The following is a 19,237-nucleotide window of genomic DNA, read 5'->3' as shown; positions in this document are numbered from 1 at the left end:
TGGGCCATGTCATATCTCGCTGACCCTACCATTAAAAAAAAAATAAAATAAAAGAAGGGCTGCCGTCTTCAAACTGCACCACCTAATAGCCTTGTAGAGCCTCCTGCAGAGGATGTTGCAGATTCTACACCAACCTAGGCAGCTGGTGCTCTCTCTTATGGAATAGCACCCCTACTATCATTGTTTAGATCAGTGTCCCGCAAACTTTTCGGTGTAGCAGCACATTAAACCAGTGCCCAGCCAGAAGGCCTCCAGAAGTGCATGAACGTCAACGCAATGACGTCGTGCACATACATTGACATCACGTCGACAGCCACGCATGCACGGAGGCCTTCTGGCCACTACCCTGAACCTGTCACTTTGCCGGTGGGGGATCCTGGAGGAGGGGTGGTGCAGGGAGAGGAGAGAGGCCAGTGCCAGCTAACTGCTTACAGGACATGCCTCTCGCTTGTTTAATTGTGCTAATTTTTTTCCCTACTTTTTTTTTTTTAAGGATTTTTCTTTGGGGGTTTTCGATATTGAAGTTTTCCTTCGGTTGTGCCTTTTAAGTACTTACGTATTGAATTTATTGCATTATCTTTTCCCTCTTCCTTCTCTTTATATAGGTAAATGTAAGTAATTATTTCTTTCATAGATGCTATAAGTTAGATTGTGAGTCCATTGGAACAGAGAGGGAAATTCAAAGTACCTGATTAGATTTTTGGCCATTACTTAAGTCAATTTAATTGTTTTGTAAACCACTTCGAATCCTTTGGGAAATTTAGCGGTATATAAGACACCACTTTAAATTAAATTAAAATTAATTAAGCTCAGAGAATGAGAACTCTACAACCAGATACCATGAGCATGAGAATACACTGCTGAGGAAACAAACTGGCATTGGCCCAAATAACTGCTTGGCAATCTGTGTTCACTTTTAAACACAGAACTGTGGGTTCCATTGACAACATGGTTACAATGCAGCTATATGCGATTAGTCAGTACACTGACAAATAGCACTTGCAACTTACCATGCACCAATTTTACAGGTTCAGCTATAATCTTGTTGAACAGGAAACTGAAAAAAAGGTGTTCAAATCTGGTGCCTGCTAAGATGCTATGCCAGCAATTCTGTACTTACAAGTAGTTCCACAAATTGGCTTGTCCTTGCCTTCCAGCAAATCCCACAGGTGAACTGAAGCTTGGTCATACTGTTCATTCAACCTTCAAACAAAAATGTTAATGGATAAGCATTAAAAATAAGTAAAATGTAACAGCACACCTGACTAATCTAAAACACTTTTCTGCTGCTTTTCGATACAAGTTGGTCCCCAACAACAATCTATATACCTGTATTTGTCAATTTGTGAATATGTTGACTTTACAGGGGATTTATGTGCTTTTTTTCTTTTCTTATCCTGTTAGCTGACGATGTTCCTTTCCTACTATTTTTAGGCTATACACTACCTTGTGCATTCAGCCATTAGGCAGTATAGAAAACTCAAACAATAAAAATTACTAGGATTTTTTTTCTTTCATATTATGCATTCAGAATTTGGGTGTTTTTTAGTAGCTGGAATAGAGATACTTTTATAAAAAAAAAACAAATGTTTTAAAATCAAAAGCTTTCACTTCACTAGACAATGTTTCATCAATAATAATAATAATAACTTTATTTTTCTATACCACCATAGTTTTGCGACTTCTAGGCGGTTCACAATGAAGAAAAGCTGTACAGTCAGCAAATTACAATGTATAAATAGATAAGATACGAGGACATTGAGCAGTCAATGATTACAAGGTGCAAATTGGTTAGAAGAAAAATATACATAGGTTACAAAATAAGAATTAACTTGTTTTCATATTACATTGATGTGATGTCTTAAAAGCATTCAACCAAATAAAATCTCTGCCCAACTACTATTTTAGCAAACTATTTTTGCAAAAAAAAAAAAAAAAGTTTGCTAAAATAGTAGTTGGGCAGAGATTTTATTTGGTTGAATGCTTTTAAGACATCACCTGATGGAACATTGCCTAGTATAAGTATGGGAAGGGGGATGGTTTATAGTTATATTATAGATTTTATCAATTTTTCTGAATACATTATATGTATGGGGGGGTTTGGGGGGGTTGGTAGGATATTATGGAAAGGGTGGGTGAGGGAGGGAGATATTTTATGAATTTAAGATGGTATATAGGAAATTTCAAGTAATGTATATGATTTAATTGATATAATACGATATACTTGATGTAAGATTTTGAAAAAAAAAAAGCAAACTATTTTTGGAAGATAAGTTGGTACTTTTCATTTTATGAAGTACACAAACATTACTGGCTAGAACACAGTGAAATCCCCATTTGGTATATAAGAACTGAAAGCAGCAACAAAAATATAAAAAAACAACAACAAAAAAAAACCCAACTACTTTTAACATGCTGCACCACAAATGCTAAAATTATAACATTTTTCAACATGCTCCTAGCAATCAACTTGCACTATGTTTTAACAGCAGAGAATACATCTACCTGGAAAAATAAAATGTGAATTTCACTTTTTTTTTTAACCTATAAATGCAGCAAAGATTTGGTGCAGTATTCTTGAATGATTAAGTGATGCTATATATTTATCTGGCACGTGAATGTAGACCAGTTAAGACACATTGTCCCCGATCACTGAGGTAGCAAGACAAACATTCTCCTGTACAAATTAGAACCCATAGCCAAAGCTAAATACATATATGGAAAAATTTGTTCTTACCTGCGAATTTACTCTCCTTAAGTCCTACCAGACCAGACTATCGAGCCAGGATGTGTCGCAATCCTGCGAATGACTCGACCGAGCATGGGCCATGGGAGAATGTACAAGAGCTAGTCCAACCATGGCCAGGGAACAAACACGTCCAACTCCTTGCTATTTGAGTAGATACGGTATAATACTTTTTTCTTCTCTACTGTTTCTGTTTTGATGTATTTCCTTTCAGACCAAATACTGTAAACTATTTTGCTGTATACTCAAAGGGTGGTCTATAAGAAATCTAACATACATACATACATACTGCCACTACCTTCTAGAGGACCGAGTGACAGACAAGTTAATTGAGCAATTCTGAGTCCCTTTAACTGTGCCATTCCGTGAGTGGCTTAGGTTTTATGATAAAGCAGCCATGGACTGCCAGCATTCCCTCCTAACCCATTGGTCACACTGAAGTACTAGTGGTCTGCTCATCAGTCTTTGTCTTAGAATAGTGCTCTTTTTGTTTCCTGGAGAAGGGTGGGGAGAAAAGAAAAGTCCTGCAAGTCTTCCAGGTATTCGCCAAGCAAGTGGCTGGCCCGAAGTAGGACCCTGGATATTCTCCTATATAAGGAGTAGGCAATTTGCATGCATTGCCTCTTTGAGATGCAAATCTATCTCATGCATTATTTATTGTGGATATCCTGAAAACCTGGCCTGCCTGTGACTCTCGAGGACCAGAATTGCCTACCCCTGTCCAAGATGATCAGTTCTCCACTTGGACCCAGGAACCAAAGACACCAAATCCAATCCTCAGCTATACAGTATACCCAGCTGCTGTAGACACAGAATACTGAAAAACAAGTGCTCGAACAGTGCCCTAAACAGGGCAGGGCTCACAAATCTTTGGTTCCGCCAGAGAAGAAAAAAGCCTTCCGAAAAACACTCCCAAGGTCGAAAGCACTGAAGAGGCCCAAAAAGAACCAGCCGCAAAAAGGGAATCCCCAGGCCTCCTTGCCAGTGGCAGCTGCAATGACTGGGGAAACCCCAGAGCCTTCAATGGTTGGGGAATCCCAGGCCTCCCCACTGCCCATGGTCAATTTTCCCTTCGTGGCTAGCAGGAAATCCCTCCTGCCGGCACATGAAGCCGAACCCAAGGTTTCCCCTTCACGTGACCGTGAGCAAAAACAACAAACGCTAGCTGCATTGGGACCTTGGCGGGAGCACACCGAGCACTTCTTAGGCCGAGAAGTGCTCATTGTGAACCATGAGGCAGGCTCAATTCAGTTGCTGGTTAGCTAGAAGGCACTAATAACAGATTTTTTTTTTACTTTAAATTTTAAAGAAGACGACCCCACTCGTTCTCCAAGCTGTAATCAGTGCCCACAGGCAAGGCATACAGCTGATTGAGGCACCTCTAAATAAAAATTGGGGAGAGGAGGGAAGGACTCAGCCGCTTGAGTGTGACATCCCCGAAGTTTAACAGGCCCTATCCCCCATGGGACACAAGCTCAGTCCGGACAAGAAGACCAGAATGGTCCCTGCCTATTCTTTCCAACAGTCCCTAACCAAAGGCCAAGAAAATAGAAACAGAACCGCATAGGCTTACCATCTCCACCTGCTAGACTGAAAACAGACTGATTTTAAGAGGGACTTGCACAGCCCACTTATACTGCTGATTGAGCATCAGTGTGTTCTCAATCTCTACCTGCTGGTAGAGGAGCATAAACATCCGTCTGTGCCAATGTGGAAGGACGCTAAAGAATTTAAGATTTGCTCACCGATGCAGTTAATGATACATACATAGCACACACACATTGAGAAACATCACTGCTGCAATTTTGTCAGCTGCCATTCTTTTAACAGATACTGTTCAGCAGCAAATAAAAATATTTCAGAACATGCAGTCAACAAAACAAAAAGTTATCATAAAACCCAAGAAATACTTGGTAAAACTAGGTGTGCCACTGCTTGAAGAGCTACTATTTGGGTTTCTGCCAGGTACTTGTGACCTGGATTGGCCACTGTAGAAACAGGATACTGGGTTAGATGGACCATTGGTCTGACTCAGAATGGCTATTCTTATCTTCATACAAAAACTTTTGTGATGAATACTGTTTTTAACAAAACGAGTATGTCTGTTGCTACCTCAGATTTGTGTCTCTTTCAGGTTCAACCAGTTTGTAAAACTCATCAAACAGGGCCAGCTCCTCTTCTGTCAATATGGGTACACCATTTAATCCTTGCTTCAAATCACTGCGTACTTCTTCATCACCCAATTTGTCCAATATAAATTGCAGCTCAAGAATTGTTTTTAAGCGTTTCTGTTCTGCTTCTTCTCTCATAAGCTGCTCCCGACGTGCTGCCTTCTTTATTGATTTCTGAATCTAGTCAAGACAGAAAAAAAAACACAACATGGCACTGTTACCAAGACAAATATGGTAAATACGGTCACTGAATTCTTACCAAGATTCTACACCAAACAAGATGAACAGTTTTCTTCATATACTCAATACGGCTGATCTTCCTTTGTTTTGGGAGCAAGTAGACACACACTGGCTCAACTGGTATCCAGTTCTCCAACTGACTATGGAGCTAGTCTTTCAGCCAGTCTAGAAGCTGTATGGTCCACCTATCACCATAAGCTGGAGACTGAGAAATACTGATTAACTGAGGCTGCATGGATCCATTATAGTGCAAAACCAACAAGCATTTTTGTCTGTCTTCATACACTGACCCACAAACACAAACCCATAGGTTCTAGACCAGTGGTTCCCAACCTTGTCCTGGAGGACCACCAGGCCAGTCGGGTTTTCAGGATAGCCCTAATGAATATGCATGGAGCAGATTTGCATGCCTGGCACCTCCATTATATGCAGATCTCTCATGCATATTCATTAGGGCTATCCTGAAAACCTGACTGGCCCAGTGGTCCTCCAGGACAGGGTTGGGAACTACTGTTCTACACTGCTCATAAAGACAAGGAGGCAACTACCGTGTTTCCCCCAAAACATTAATTTGTACTCCAAACCCCCCCCCCCAAAAAAAAAAAAAAAACAGCACATACTCTAGGGCTTATTTTTGGGGAATGTCCTATTTTTTTCATGTACAACAATCTCGACCTTCCTCTCCACCCCAAGCTCCTACAACCTTCCCAGTTACTGCTATTCCCACACTCAAACACATATGCTGCTCTTCAAGACCTTCACCATTCCTCTTCTCTTATCTCCAACCTCTGTCCCTTTGGTTTCCCCCCTCCACATTTGATCCACGCCACAAAATAGAATGATCACACAACCTTCCTTTGTTGCTAAACTTTTGTCCATCTCACGTATACTCCAAGTCTATGGCAACAGCCCCAGCTGACACATGATACTTCTTCCTATCAGTGTTGCCCCTTTTTCTGTAAGACAGCTCCCTGACGAAATCAACATATAAATGGTTTTGCGACATTTTTGCTAAACCAAACTAAAATGGTAATTTAAAGAGGAAATAGTAACGGACTCAAAAGCATTTATGCTGCCAATCAACACCACCAGACAGCAGATTTCTATTTAACATCCTAAAAAATGTTCAAAAACTGCTCTTTTAGCATACTTCCAAAGGTATTTCTGTACAATTTGTTGCTCATGCTAAAAGGTAATGCATTTGATTTCCTGCTTTCTGTGGTAAAACCAAAGTAGTTTCCATATTATATACAGTACAGGGAGGGAACAAAGTCAGATATCATTTTTCAGCACTACTACTAATAGAGTGCTGTTCACCATGAGGGGCATATAAATTTAAAAATATACAATGACAATTCAAAGCTTTTAATTGTAGCCAACATCTCAAATATGCCCCTGTTGAGTTCTATAATGTTATGAAGCCTTTTTCTTGTGTAAAGACTCTTTTAAATGCAGAAAAGGGTGTAGAAAAGACACACAGTGCAGCTACATTTACTCAAAAGGCATGTGATATCCTTGGGATGGAAGTTAATTTGGACAGTGTATATTTTAAGGAGGAAAAAAAAAGACTTTTTCAGGAGAGGCATATTTGTCCATGCTATCTGGGCTGGTTCAAGGAGCCTAACATCTTTTGAGAAGAAAATGTTCAACTTACATCTTGACTCAGGGCCATGAAACTCCTCTGAAGTTCTCGAGCAAATTCCATGTTATTTACCACTTCCTGGTACTTTGACACTGCATCCTGCAAAGAGAATGCATACAAAGAGCAACAGATTAGAAAGCTCAAGGATGAGTTTTCTATCAAAGAACAAGTTCATTATTAGAAGTAGAAAGTAGATGATGGAAAAAAAGAGCAGTCCATCCAGACTGTCCACCTATCCCATACTGCCAGCTATAAAAGTTTGACCATTAACAGGATACAACACTGTATCTATGGTTAGATTTTCTCTACCACTCCAGGCAGATCAGCATCAAGATGCTATACTTCATCCAGTATCCTGCCTTGCCTCTAAGCTATAATTTAAACTGCAACTAGCACTAGTGAGGCCACTGCTCAAAATCCAGCCCAGTAGATCCCCACTGCATTGTTCAACAGAAGCCAGCCATCAAAATTCTCATAGCACCATCCTGGTTTGTTTTTCTAGAACTGTAGTCTGCTGGCACCCAATGGACTACTCCATGACCTGCAGTACTGTTATACTATCATCTGCTCTTTGCTTGGGTGAATGGTGGAACGTTCACAATACCACAACCTCCCAATCTTATTCCTACCGCTGCCATAGACTATTACTTCAGACAAGAACCATGCTGTCTATTTAGTCCAGTCAGAAACAAAGTTAACTTTGACTGAGCGACACATACTGCTATTCCAAGCTTGAATGTTATACACATGTTTCCTTGCAAAGTCCAACATTATTAGGAGTGGACACATCAGACCATGTTACACTGGAATCCATTGAATAATAATTACAGTTGACCCCCCTTGAAGCAGGCATTTGCCCAGTTGAGTCTTTGAATAACCTTTCTTGAGGCCTATGTGCTGCTCTTTTGGTACATGGATTTCACTGAATCATTGAAAATCTCTCAAGTTTGTTTGGTCATGTGCTAATATTGCCATTAGTGTGTAGCCATTAATAGAAATTGCCACTCTTATTTTGTAAGTGATAAGGGCTCACTTAGTAATCCTGCACTGATTAGTGCAGACATGCTACTCCCCACCCCCCAGGCAAACCCCTCAACCAGAGCATTTACGACATCTGAACATGTCCTACAGTTAAGTTAGTAAAAGGATCCCTATATCTTTGATTTATATATATATATTTAAAAAATTTTTTAAGTACTGTAGTTTGGCAACCAGCTATTTCTAGGATGTAACCACAAAGGCAAGATTTACACTTGTAGCCATTTCATTTGTAATATCAGTGGTGAAATTTTTACATTTTGTATGGCATAAAAATGCTATATAGAACAAAAACTAATGAAACTGAAAAGTAGTACTTAGCTGTCTCAAATTAAGAAGATTTATTTGAAATGTTCCTCCTGGGTACATAGCCCTAACACTAAGAGCTTACCATCAATTAAAATTGACATGCATACTTTTAAGCGTCAGGAGCCAAGCATAAATTTTGTACACATTTCCCCCCCAAAAACAGGGTGTGGCCCTGGGAGAGTCCTGTAATTTATGCATGCCATTATAGAATAAGGAGGGTCGGCGCCCAACGTAGGTGAGAGGTTTTATACCATAGTTTAGTTACACCTCTTTAGGCATGGTTCCTGGCAACAAGTGCTATTCTACAAACTGTGCCTAACTATTGGGTCCTTTTACAAAGGTGCACACACTAAGTGCCAAGCCGCCCATTCTATTCCTATGAATGGCTCAACATTTAGCATGTGCTGATTGGCAGCACACCTTTGTAAAAGCCCACCTTTGAGCGCCATGTATTAGCGTATTTTAGTTGAAGCTGATTTTTCAGCATCATTTATAGAATTTGGTCCTAAAAGAATTCCTCTTAAAAGTAATACTCATCTTTTCTCCTTTCTAGCTATCTTAGGAGCACCTAGGTGACTGCCGAATGTCCACAACCCCATAAGTGATTCTTCCAAGGCTCTCTCTTAGGGATATGGGTTGGCAGACACAAGCCACTACTATAGCAGCAGTCATCTTCTTACCTTCACCGAGTGTGTCACCACCATAGAATGCCCAGACCAAACTGATATTGAGAAATGGCCACCCCAAATGCTGAGCCTCCAAGTTTCAAGATGTACTGCTCAAAGGTCAGCTCAAAACAACTCTTCAATATATTTTTTGTTAATAACCTGCAATTTTTCTATGGGTAGCTAGATAAGAATTAATAGAAAAATCAATATTTTTTTCAAAATATCATGGTTTAAAATTAAAATGTTAAATATTAAAAGATAATTATTTTAAAAACAAAAGGGTCATTGTATTTGATATATGCAGATTTCAAGGTTACTGCAAGACACTGGAGCATGTTCTGCTGTACTCTAGGTTTTGTTGCATTAGACAAGCGTTATCTACATAGCTTTGTAAAAAGACCCCAAAATGAAAGAACATGAACTAAAGCATTTACCAGCTGATCCTGGTTCAGGCGCTCCCCTCTGTTCATTCTGTCCTGGTAATCATCAAGCTTACCCTAGTAAAAACAAAATCATACACACACTGAGATCAGAACATTTTACAACTCAAAAAGGAAACTAATTTTTTCAGCAACTACAGAATGCACATTAGTCCTATTAAATTCTTATCTAAAATATCCAATAACCCCATTAGTCCTTGGCAACAAGCTGAATAGCCAGTAAGATGCAGTAGTTTGATTTTAGTTTTATTACTTGTCTTTTCAAATCCAAACTCAAGGCAAGTCAACCAAGTATAGAACAGGTAAGCTCCTTACTTCCAAGGGCTTACATTCTAAATTTCATACTCGAGGCAACAGATGATGAAGTGGCTTGCTCAAGGTCATAAGAAGTGTCAGCAGGAAAAACAGGATTCAAGCCCAAGCTTCCCAGTTCTTAACCTACTGCTCAACCACTAGGAAGCTCTTCCACGACACAAAAATAAACCAGAGTAGCTTGCTTATACTAAGTCTCTCTAAACTTCTCTGTACCAAGTTCATCTACTTTTTTTGGAGTTCCTTTCTATATCAATTCCTGTAAACCGTGCCGAGCTCTACTTCTGTGGAGATGATGCGGTATACAAACTTAAGGTTTAGTTTAGTTTATCAAGATCATTAGGTCCCTTTTTCAGAGCAATACTGTACAACTCTAGGCATGGAGGGAATATAAATTTGAGAAAGAGGAATAAAGTTTTATTTGCAACAGATCCCAGTTCCGATTCCAATTACCGTATATACTTGAATATAAACTGGTATTTTGGGGCCAAAAATTGGCCCAAAAATGGGGGTCCTGTTTTATATTCCTGCCAGCACCCACTCAATCCCCTCCCAGACTTATTGCAGGCCTCCACCAGGCCGCAAGACTCTGCACCCTGTCGCCCCTCCCTGCCCTGTCCACCTTTGCTGCTGGAATCCCTGGTGGTCCAGAGGTGTAGCAGACAGGAATGAGCTTTCCATGCTCCTGCTCTGCTAACCCGGTCACTCGCTCACTGCCGTGAGTTCCAGCTTCTACCACTGAGCGGTACTGAGCAGAAGAGCACTTTGGTGCTGCTCGGCACTGAGTGGCTTCTCACAAAAATTTGCAGGAGCGATTCAGAAAGCCGCTCAGTGCCGAACAGCGCCAATGCACGCTCCTACTTGGTACTGCTCAGTGGCTGAAGCTGGAACTCACGGCAGCGAGCAATGACCGGGTTAGCAGCGAGGCAGGAGCGTGGAAAGCTCGCTCTTGCTCGCTACACCTCTGGACTGCCAGGGATTCCAGCACATAAGAGGTACGATGGACAGGGCAGTGAGGGGGGTACAGGGTGAAGAGCCTGGGTGGGAGGGAGGGAAAGGGGCTGGGTGTAATGCCTGGCAGGGAGGGGGCTGGGTGCAAAGCCTAACAAGAGAGGGAGGGGGCACTGGGAGCAGATATTGGCAGGGCAGGACAGGGCACTTGAATATTAATCCACCCGACTTATATTCGAGTCAACCATTTTCCTCCTTTTGGGAAGAAATGGTGGTCTCAACTTATTTTTGAATATATATGGTAAGCTGGAAGTACAAAGATGCATGAAGAAACTGTCAAAACAAGAGAGCATGGAAATCACTCACCAAAATAATACAGGTTGTCCTGTAACAATTAAAACAGAAGATGGAACATTTTCACTGTTTGACGGCAGAAATTGAACAAGATCTAACAAGCATTTGTACTTCTGCCCTTATACTCAAAAAAGCAATGTACCTGGTACCTCAGAGACTACCTGAAAGCTAGCTTTCATATTAGAAAATAACTAGGAGCTTTAGATATAAGATCACCAGGCCCTGAAACCACCATACTATAAAATTTTAATACATGCTTTTCCATTCGGCAAACTCTTCTTGAAGATGTCTCTCCAATTCAGTACCAAGCAATTATACAGTATTTCAGATATATAAATATAACATATTGACAGTGTTCACATACAAGATGTAACAGTGCAACATGCATCAGTTAACTCAGATTAAAAATCACAACTAGAATATACAATACACAGGCACCAAGTTAATTACATGGAAAGGGTTCAATTCATTTCTAGAAGCTAGCTGAAAGAGGAACTTTTTTTAAGCTACCAACTTGATTACATTAACACTGTCTCTGGTTCTTCTATAGCAAATGTTTCATTCAGACACTGACCTATCAAAAATTGCTCAAAGTTTTTTTTGCCAAGGTGAATGTATATATTATAAACTGCACTGCAGCTAACCTAATAATCCATAGTGCTGCATATATAACTCTTGCACAAAGTTGCACCTGACCTCGCTCATGTACGTGTGAATATGCATTTACTTCACAATTCTGCCCCTACTTTTCCCAAATTATGTTTTGGGTTATATCTTTGTGGTACTTGTAAAGTCATGCATGCTATCATACATGCTTATACTGTACATGGGAAATCTTATACCAATATATCAAACATCTAACAAGACTTCTGCATTCACCTCTAAGTCAAATTTGGATACCATAGTACAAAATCTCATCTTCTTTGGCTTAATTTAAGACTAGAGGCAATATAATTTCTTACACTATAGATTTGGAATATCAAACAATTTGTACCTCGCTTAATCTATTGTAAACCGCATAGAATTTAACGGTATTGCAGTATATAAACTGTTATTATTATTATCATCATCTCTAGAGTGTAAACGTGCATTCTAGAAGCCTGTTTTATAAAATGGCATATTTATTTGGCTTTATATCTCATCCTCCCAGGGGGAGCTCTGAACAGGTTACAAGTTTACATACATATTTATATGTTTTTATACAGGACATAGCATGACAAGCATAGCATGGCATGGCATACGTAGCATGGCGAACCTAGTATTATATATACACAAGATGTACACATTGCCAAGATGTTTCCCAAATCAGACCTGGAGTTTTTAGAATATCCACAATAAATATACAAGATAAATTTGCATACAATGGAGGCAGTGTATACAAATCAACTCATGCATCACGGTGGATATCCTGAAACCTGACTGGCAAGGGGGTACTCCAGGCCGACTTGGGAAACATCAAAATAGGCAAAAAAAAAGGTCCACTCTATTTTGTAAATAAATAAATCTTAAGACATCTTGTTAATAAAATCACCCTCTAAATTATGTTTTCTTAAACAGATAATAATCATTTTATTTCAGTACTAAATATTTGACAAAACTACATTGATCTTTTCTATACAAGATATGGGGCAATGAATCAAAAGATCATTATGCTATATTATACCAGTATATCTATATCAACTGCTATGCCTATAACCAGAGAAAGTTGTTCCTACACTGGTCACCTCAATCTGAGCTATCCAAAAATATACAAACACCACCAGGCTTAATATTCATGTTTCTTCAGGGTACTAGTGACACTGTTACAAACACATTACAGGATATTTATTTTAAACTTTCATACTTTAGCAAACGGACATTTGTTTGAAATGGCACAGATCAGTGGTTGTTTTTGGCAAGATATCCGTATGTACTATTTGGTTCTGCTGTTTCTACATTTTGTAATGTTGAAGGGTACCATAGGGATCTTGTCTTTTCCCTTTGATATTTAAGGATGAATCACCAGTTTGACTTTTAGATAATACCCAATTCTTGTTGAGCTCGGGGATGGCTAGGATGCTGCATTATAATAGTCAGGTTGTGAACCCATTGGTACAGATAGCGAGAAATACTTGAGTACCTGAATGTAAACCACTTAGGCTACGAGTGCTCTATAAATACTAAATTTAATTTAATTAAAATAAATCGGTACAGTTTGGGAACTGTATGGAATTGGTGCCAAGTCAATGAGCAGGAATAAGTTAAAATTCAAATGTGATAAACTGAAGTTTTTTTTAGTTGCAATAGAGAAGTTTGAACCTTTCTGCACCATTTGGGGGGCAGGTGTAATATTCCAAGCTAGTCAGAAGCACGAGTTCTTATAGTGATCTTAGGCGCAGAGTTGTCTGCAGGCTCAAACTAATAGTGTAGTTTAGTCTAATATTTCAGTTGTAGAGGGGACATAGAATTTGCAGTCATTTTATCTAGGAAGAAATTGGTTAGTGCAAGTTCATGTTTTTGTAAAAAAACTATATTAATTACTGTAACACTTAAGAAACAGTTGATGTTACTACATATTCAGAATACTGTTTATAGGATTGTGTTGGGATTGAAGTTAACTAATAATGTACCTATGGAGAAAACAGAAAAAACAAAACTGCAGTGGAATGTGCAAGGTGCAGGAATTTATTCAATAAAAATTCATAAAAACATGTATAACATGCATAAAATAAATATAATAAAAATCCAAAAGCTGGTCCTAGTATTCATGTGGTCCAGTAGGTGGTGGAGAGAAGGCGCTGGAAGGGAAAAGGGGAAGACAAGAGTGGGCAGAAGACACTGGAAGGGAAATGGGGAAGACAGAGTGGGGAGAAGACAGAGATGCCAGACTATGGGGGGGAGCGGAGGGAAGAAGCACAATAACAGAGCAAATGGAAGACGCTGAGAGAAGACAAGACAGTGGATGGAAGGAATTGAATGAGAAGATGAGGAAAGCAGAAACCAGACAACAAAGGTAGAAAAAATTTCCTTTTTGCTTTGGGATAAAGTAGTATATTAGTTGTGTTGATAAAAATTTATAAACAAAGTCCTGCCAACTGAATGAACATCTCTTTCTCTAGTTCAGCAGCCATAACTTTGATTTATAAGGCAGGAATAAGCTAAATATTGCAGTACTGAGGCTTGTATGGATGCTGCGGGGACGGGGCGGTGAAGGGGACAGCGGGGACGGGGTGGTGAAGGGGATGGTGGTCTGGGGACGGGGCAGTGACATGGACAGAATTTTTCCCCGTGTCATTCTCTACTCTCTATCCTTCCACCCCTCCTCCTAGGGTTAAACCTCCTAACAATGTAATTTAAGAGCTTGCTCTAAATCTTATTGAAAACCACATTGATTCCTTGTAGAAAATTGTGGTATATTTATTGTATCTTGTTTATATTTGGTGTGTCTGTGAGCTGTTTTTGGGTCTTGTTTTTTTAAATATACTGTATTTTTGTAACTCACCCGGAACATGCATTTTGGGCAGGTATCTTAATAAATAAAACTAGTTTAATTGAAAATGATAGGCCAAACACCAAAATTTTGTTTTTGCTCCATGTCATAGTGCACTCTGTGGACAATAGAAATTTACACAGAAACCAACTTTTCAAAATTATTGGGGATGCTAAATTACTTCTCCCTAAATACAAAGTTTGTTTAATATTTAGGGTGCTCAAGTACCCATAGAACTGGATTCTACAGATCTCTGCTTTTAGTAAACACCTACTAAAGAACAGTACTCAAAAGGCACCTATTGCAATAATGCACAACATTACCCTAAAACAAAAACAAAGAAAATATGTAGAACAAATTTGTGCCTATGTGTCCCTACCATATCTCTTTCATTGTGGAGCTTTAAATATCAGTAGTTCTCAAACCCATCCTGAGGCAGACCACCAGCCATTGGTTTTTAGGAAAGCCATAATGAATATGCACAAGACAGATTTGCATATAATGGAAGTGATAGGCATGCACTGCTTTATATCACTGGCTCCCATCTCAAGTGAAAAGTCTTGTGTATTAATATTCTCCAGCAGCACCAGGCCATTTATGTATCCATTTTCACTTGTGTGATGAATAGACCAGGGGTGGGTAACCAAGACCATTGAGAGCCACACCTAGTTGGGTTTTCAAGATTTCCACAATGAATATACATGAGAACTATTTGCATAAAGAAGCATGTGTAAATCAATCTCATATATATTTGTTGAAATCTTGAAAAGCCCACTATATTGTGGCCCTCAGAGAATAGGGTCACCGCTCCTAGATTAGACCTCAATGTATGCAAAATGTAATGCTTTCAGAAATGGTCAGACAGATTTTAAAAGGCTAAGAAATTTTCCAAAAACTGTCTAACCTTTTGTTATGTTATTAAAGGTCTGACTTGATCTTTCAAACAAAGATTTATTACCTTCCTCTATTTGTGATGTTACAATTATGGAGATATAAGTCTACATTAAATCTTAGCAGTATTGAAGATTTCATTCTAATTCTGTGCCAAAAGTACTGACTGCCATCATTCACAGCCATGCTTACCATCATATCCTACACAAAAAAAGCTACCCCAAGTGTAAGGAATTGTCAGAGACCCTACTTCAAAGATCTTCAAAATGATCAAATAGCAGAGTTAATAAAACAGGCATGCATTATATACACTTTAAAACACTGGCCACTCAGATGTCCATAGTGGAGCATCAAAGCAACTAATGTTTGTCCTCCAGTCTTTGGGGCACACCCAGCCAGTCAGGTTTGCAGGATATCCACTATGAATATGCATGAAATCTGCATGCAAGTCACTCTCATACATATTTCATGTTGGTTATACCCTGAACACTCAGTCATAAATCCTGTTCTATAGTTCCTGACAGACCTGCCAATAAGAATGTTTCCTAGTTATCTGTCATGGTTATTGGCAAGATCAACAGTACATAATGATATCCCACTTAAACAGATACAAGTGTTTTAAACCATCCTATTGCTTGTATTTAGCCTTGATAAGCTTACACATTCAGCCATCAACACACTGCTACAATTTGCCTTCAAGGTAATGTACTTGTCCTTATGCAGCAGATTTTCAAGCAAGAGGGAAAAAAAGAGCTACTGCTTACTGAGCCCTATTCATTAAAACATGGAGCTTAGAAACTCTGCTATAATACTAGAGTGAGTGAGTGAGTGTGTGATCTGACGCTGCACTTTTACAAGAGACACAGGAAGAGGGGAAACTTGCAAAGGACAACTACAGCCGTTATAAACTATGGCATCATCAACTACAGCCATCATCTACTATGTTACTACATGCTTAAGGAAGATTTGTACAAAACACACAAATTACCACATTCAAAACTCAGCACAGGGCTGAAAACATGCATAGCAGCAGAAAGATATATATTACCACAGCTCAATCCTTCCTTTATAATTATATTGAAGATATTAATTTGAAATTGATATACAGTCCTTCAATACACTATTGGTACTCCAAACTTTAAAAAAAGGGACATTTTGTACCTCTTTTTGAATTTTTGTAGAATTAAAAAGCAAATCAAGTCAAAGAATCTCTATTGAATATTTTTTAATCTAAACTTTTGTTTGCTGGAAATAAGTTTTGAATCTTAGAAACCTATAACTATAATGAATCATGACAGCAGACTACTATGGGTAATCCAAACAGACTTTAATTAGTTTAAAATTATGAACATACTGAACAAAATCTAGAGCACGAGCCGTAGGCTGGAAGAAGTGCATGCCACTGTTGCCAGCACCAAGATGTAAAACCCTTTCCCTTTGGAGGGAGAACCTCCATCTCCCTATTCCTCAATGCTATTTCTAAGGGGGTACCCCTTTTATCTCTTATCAGAGCGGCTGACCATTTAGACAAACTACAATATGACACCTTTGTATCAAAAAGTGATCTAAGAGTCCTTTTACTAAGCTATGCTAGAAAATTACATTACCACATTCCAACATGGGTCTTTCCCACACGCTAAGCCCATTTCTATTGTAACTGTAAATTCAGCATTTCAAAAATATCTTTTTCTGGTCCTGTGCTGTTTCCATTAGTGTGCAGCCACTGAAAAAATTCAGTACTCAAGCAAAAAAATTACAGAAATGAATTAAACAGATCAGGTTGTGACCAAAGTCAGAAGGAATGCCAGGCTTTAGAGGCATAATCAACACAAATAGAGAATAATGCCCTGTACAGATCACTGGCATAGCAAGTTCCGCTCAGGAAGGATATAGTCCTGAGGCAGCGTGGTGTCGGTGCCAAGAGACATACGAGATGAGACTCAAGGACCTAAATATGTACACCCAAGAAGAGGGATAGTGAAGACGTGATACACAGATTTAAATACTAGAAAGTTATTCATATACAAATCTTTATCCAAAGAAGAGACAGCTATAGAAAGGAATATATAACTAAGAAGGAACACAAAGGAGAAAAATGTCATGATTTTGTTTTTCACAGAAAAGGTGGTACATATCCAAAGAGGTAGAAGATACCATGGTGCTAGAATTCAAAAAGTAGCAAGATATACAGGGGCAATTCCTAAATGGCAAGAGGATGTAAACCAAGTATTTGAACTTTTTTTTTGGGGGGGGGTAACCTGAGCAGAGCAGCAGTTACAACAGTTACAACCCCAACCGCCTTACTAGAAAATCTGCCATCATCTGTTACCAAGATAAAAAGATCTGAATTAGAAGCTGAACAGCCACAACAGTATGAATCTCTGGATATGAAGGTACACAAGACATGATTTTCTTTCTATATTTATGTGAACGTTTTGTTTTATCCTTGAAATAGACAACATGGTCAAACAAATTTTTCTACAAATGCTACTGATAAATCACTGTTTCTCCAGAGGTATGATTTAGTTCGAGTCTTTTATACGCTGCTGCGTATAAAACAATTAGATTGTTCACTTTTCATCTTTCATATCTATTAATTAATTTCCTTTTTGCCTTTTGTAAGAGCACTGAATTTTATTGTGTGTTTACTAGCAGGACATAGACTGCTATTAACTTTGTGCATTAGTAGGTTTTCTTCCAAGAGCCTTACTGAGACCTCTTTTATGTCTACCAACAGACTTGATAGTAGCCAAAACAAAAATGACAGAGGTTGATGGCTTTTGAGGCATAAGCTTTCATGGACAAAAGTGCACTTAAGATGCATAAAGTGTGGATGAAGAGGCGACATACTGAAGCCAAAGTAGTGACTGCACTCTACTAGGCTTGGAAAAGATACATACAAAGAATACAGGCAAGGGGGCAAGATGACAACATCCAGTGACTTCTGTGCTGAAAATGGGCAGGGACAACTGGGTGGACCATAAGGTCCTTATCAGCCAAGAACTACTACAGTAATACAACACCCAGAAGTTGCTCATGAAGTTAAAGTTTTTGGCTTCTTCCATCTTCAAAATGAGTACATATACCCATTCCAACTTGTTAGCTAGCTCTAAATATGAAAGCTTTTTTTTTTTTTTTAACTCCTATAGAAGAGGCTGCTGAAAAGTTCTCAGCCAAACCAGCTTTCTAAATTCTGAGCTATTTTGTTATTGTAGCTGAAAAGAACATTATCTTATTTCATTAAGTGTCAATTTGCCAGAAACGAAATTCTATGTTTTGACATTGTTTTAGATCAGGGGTGTCCAACCTGCGGCCCTGGTCGAGGGTGATGCAGGGTCTTCCTCTGCTGCCCTCGGATGTTTACCATCTTGCCGGCTCCCTTCTCTGTCTTGCTGCAGCATTTGCGCAGCCCCAGAAACATTTTTTTGGGCCAATGCAGCCCAGGGAAGCCAAAAGGTTGGACACCCCTGTTTTAGATCATTGTCATTCACTTCTTGGTTGGGCTGAGAACTCTTCAGCACAATCCTGGTATGCAAGCCACTTTGAGGGATTTGGGGGGGGGGGGGCTGTTTCCAGGTACGACCTTTGAAAGTGACAAATCTAACATGAGATAAATATGAGAAGTTATGTCCTTCCTACCAGGTAATGATTTTGTGAAGCAAAGATTAATTTGTAAGGCTAGTCTAGCATTCAGAGTAGATGAATTAGGGCCTGTGCAACTGTAAAGTAACCTGAGCTTTTTCAATATTAAGAGAAGGAACTAGGATAGAGAAAAAAAACCCTCAAATTTTTATTTCATTTTAATATGACTTGTACTCGATGTTTATCTTTTCAAGTCACATGGATTCTGCCAAGAGAAAAAGTCAAATTATCCACAACTACCTCAGACTATTTACACGTCAGAGGGTTTGTCAAACTTTATTAAAAGATGCAGCCTGCAGCTTTCACTCTCGATGTCCGATTGGGGGGGGGGGTTTATTAGGGCCCCATGTTAAGCCACAGACGC

The 19,237-nt window shown here is 39.1% G+C and overlaps 1 protein-coding gene across 3 annotated transcripts in view; it reads right to left on the bottom strand.

Annotated features, from left to right (window-relative positions):
• Positions 1-19,237, bottom strand: part of CAPRIN1 (cell cycle associated protein 1) — a 45,391-nt gene that overhangs the window by 24,921 nt on the left and 1,233 nt on the right. For all 3 annotated transcript variants that reach the window (XR_004537578.1, XM_033928220.1, XM_033928219.1), the window contains exons 3-6: positions 9,249-9,311; positions 6,812-6,898; positions 4,859-5,097; positions 1,121-1,203 (exon numbers count right to left, since the gene is read on the bottom strand). Coding sequence is in view for 2 of the 3 variants with exons in the window: in XM_033928220.1 (XP_033784111.1) it covers positions 1,121-1,203; positions 4,859-5,097; positions 6,812-6,898; positions 9,249-9,311 (472 nt within the window). In the remaining variant the exon portion in view is untranslated. The remainder of the gene's footprint in view (positions 1-1,120; positions 1,204-4,858; positions 5,098-6,811; positions 6,899-9,248; positions 9,312-19,237) is intronic.

Source organism: Geotrypetes seraphini, chromosome 19 (genome assembly GCF_902459505.1).
Source record: "Geotrypetes seraphini chromosome 19, aGeoSer1.1, whole genome shotgun sequence".
Lineage (NCBI taxonomy): Eukaryota > Metazoa > Chordata > Amphibia > Gymnophiona > Dermophiidae > Geotrypetes > Geotrypetes seraphini.
The sequence above is the reverse complement of the archived record's forward strand: the minus strand, read 5'-3'. Positions and strand labels throughout refer to the sequence as shown.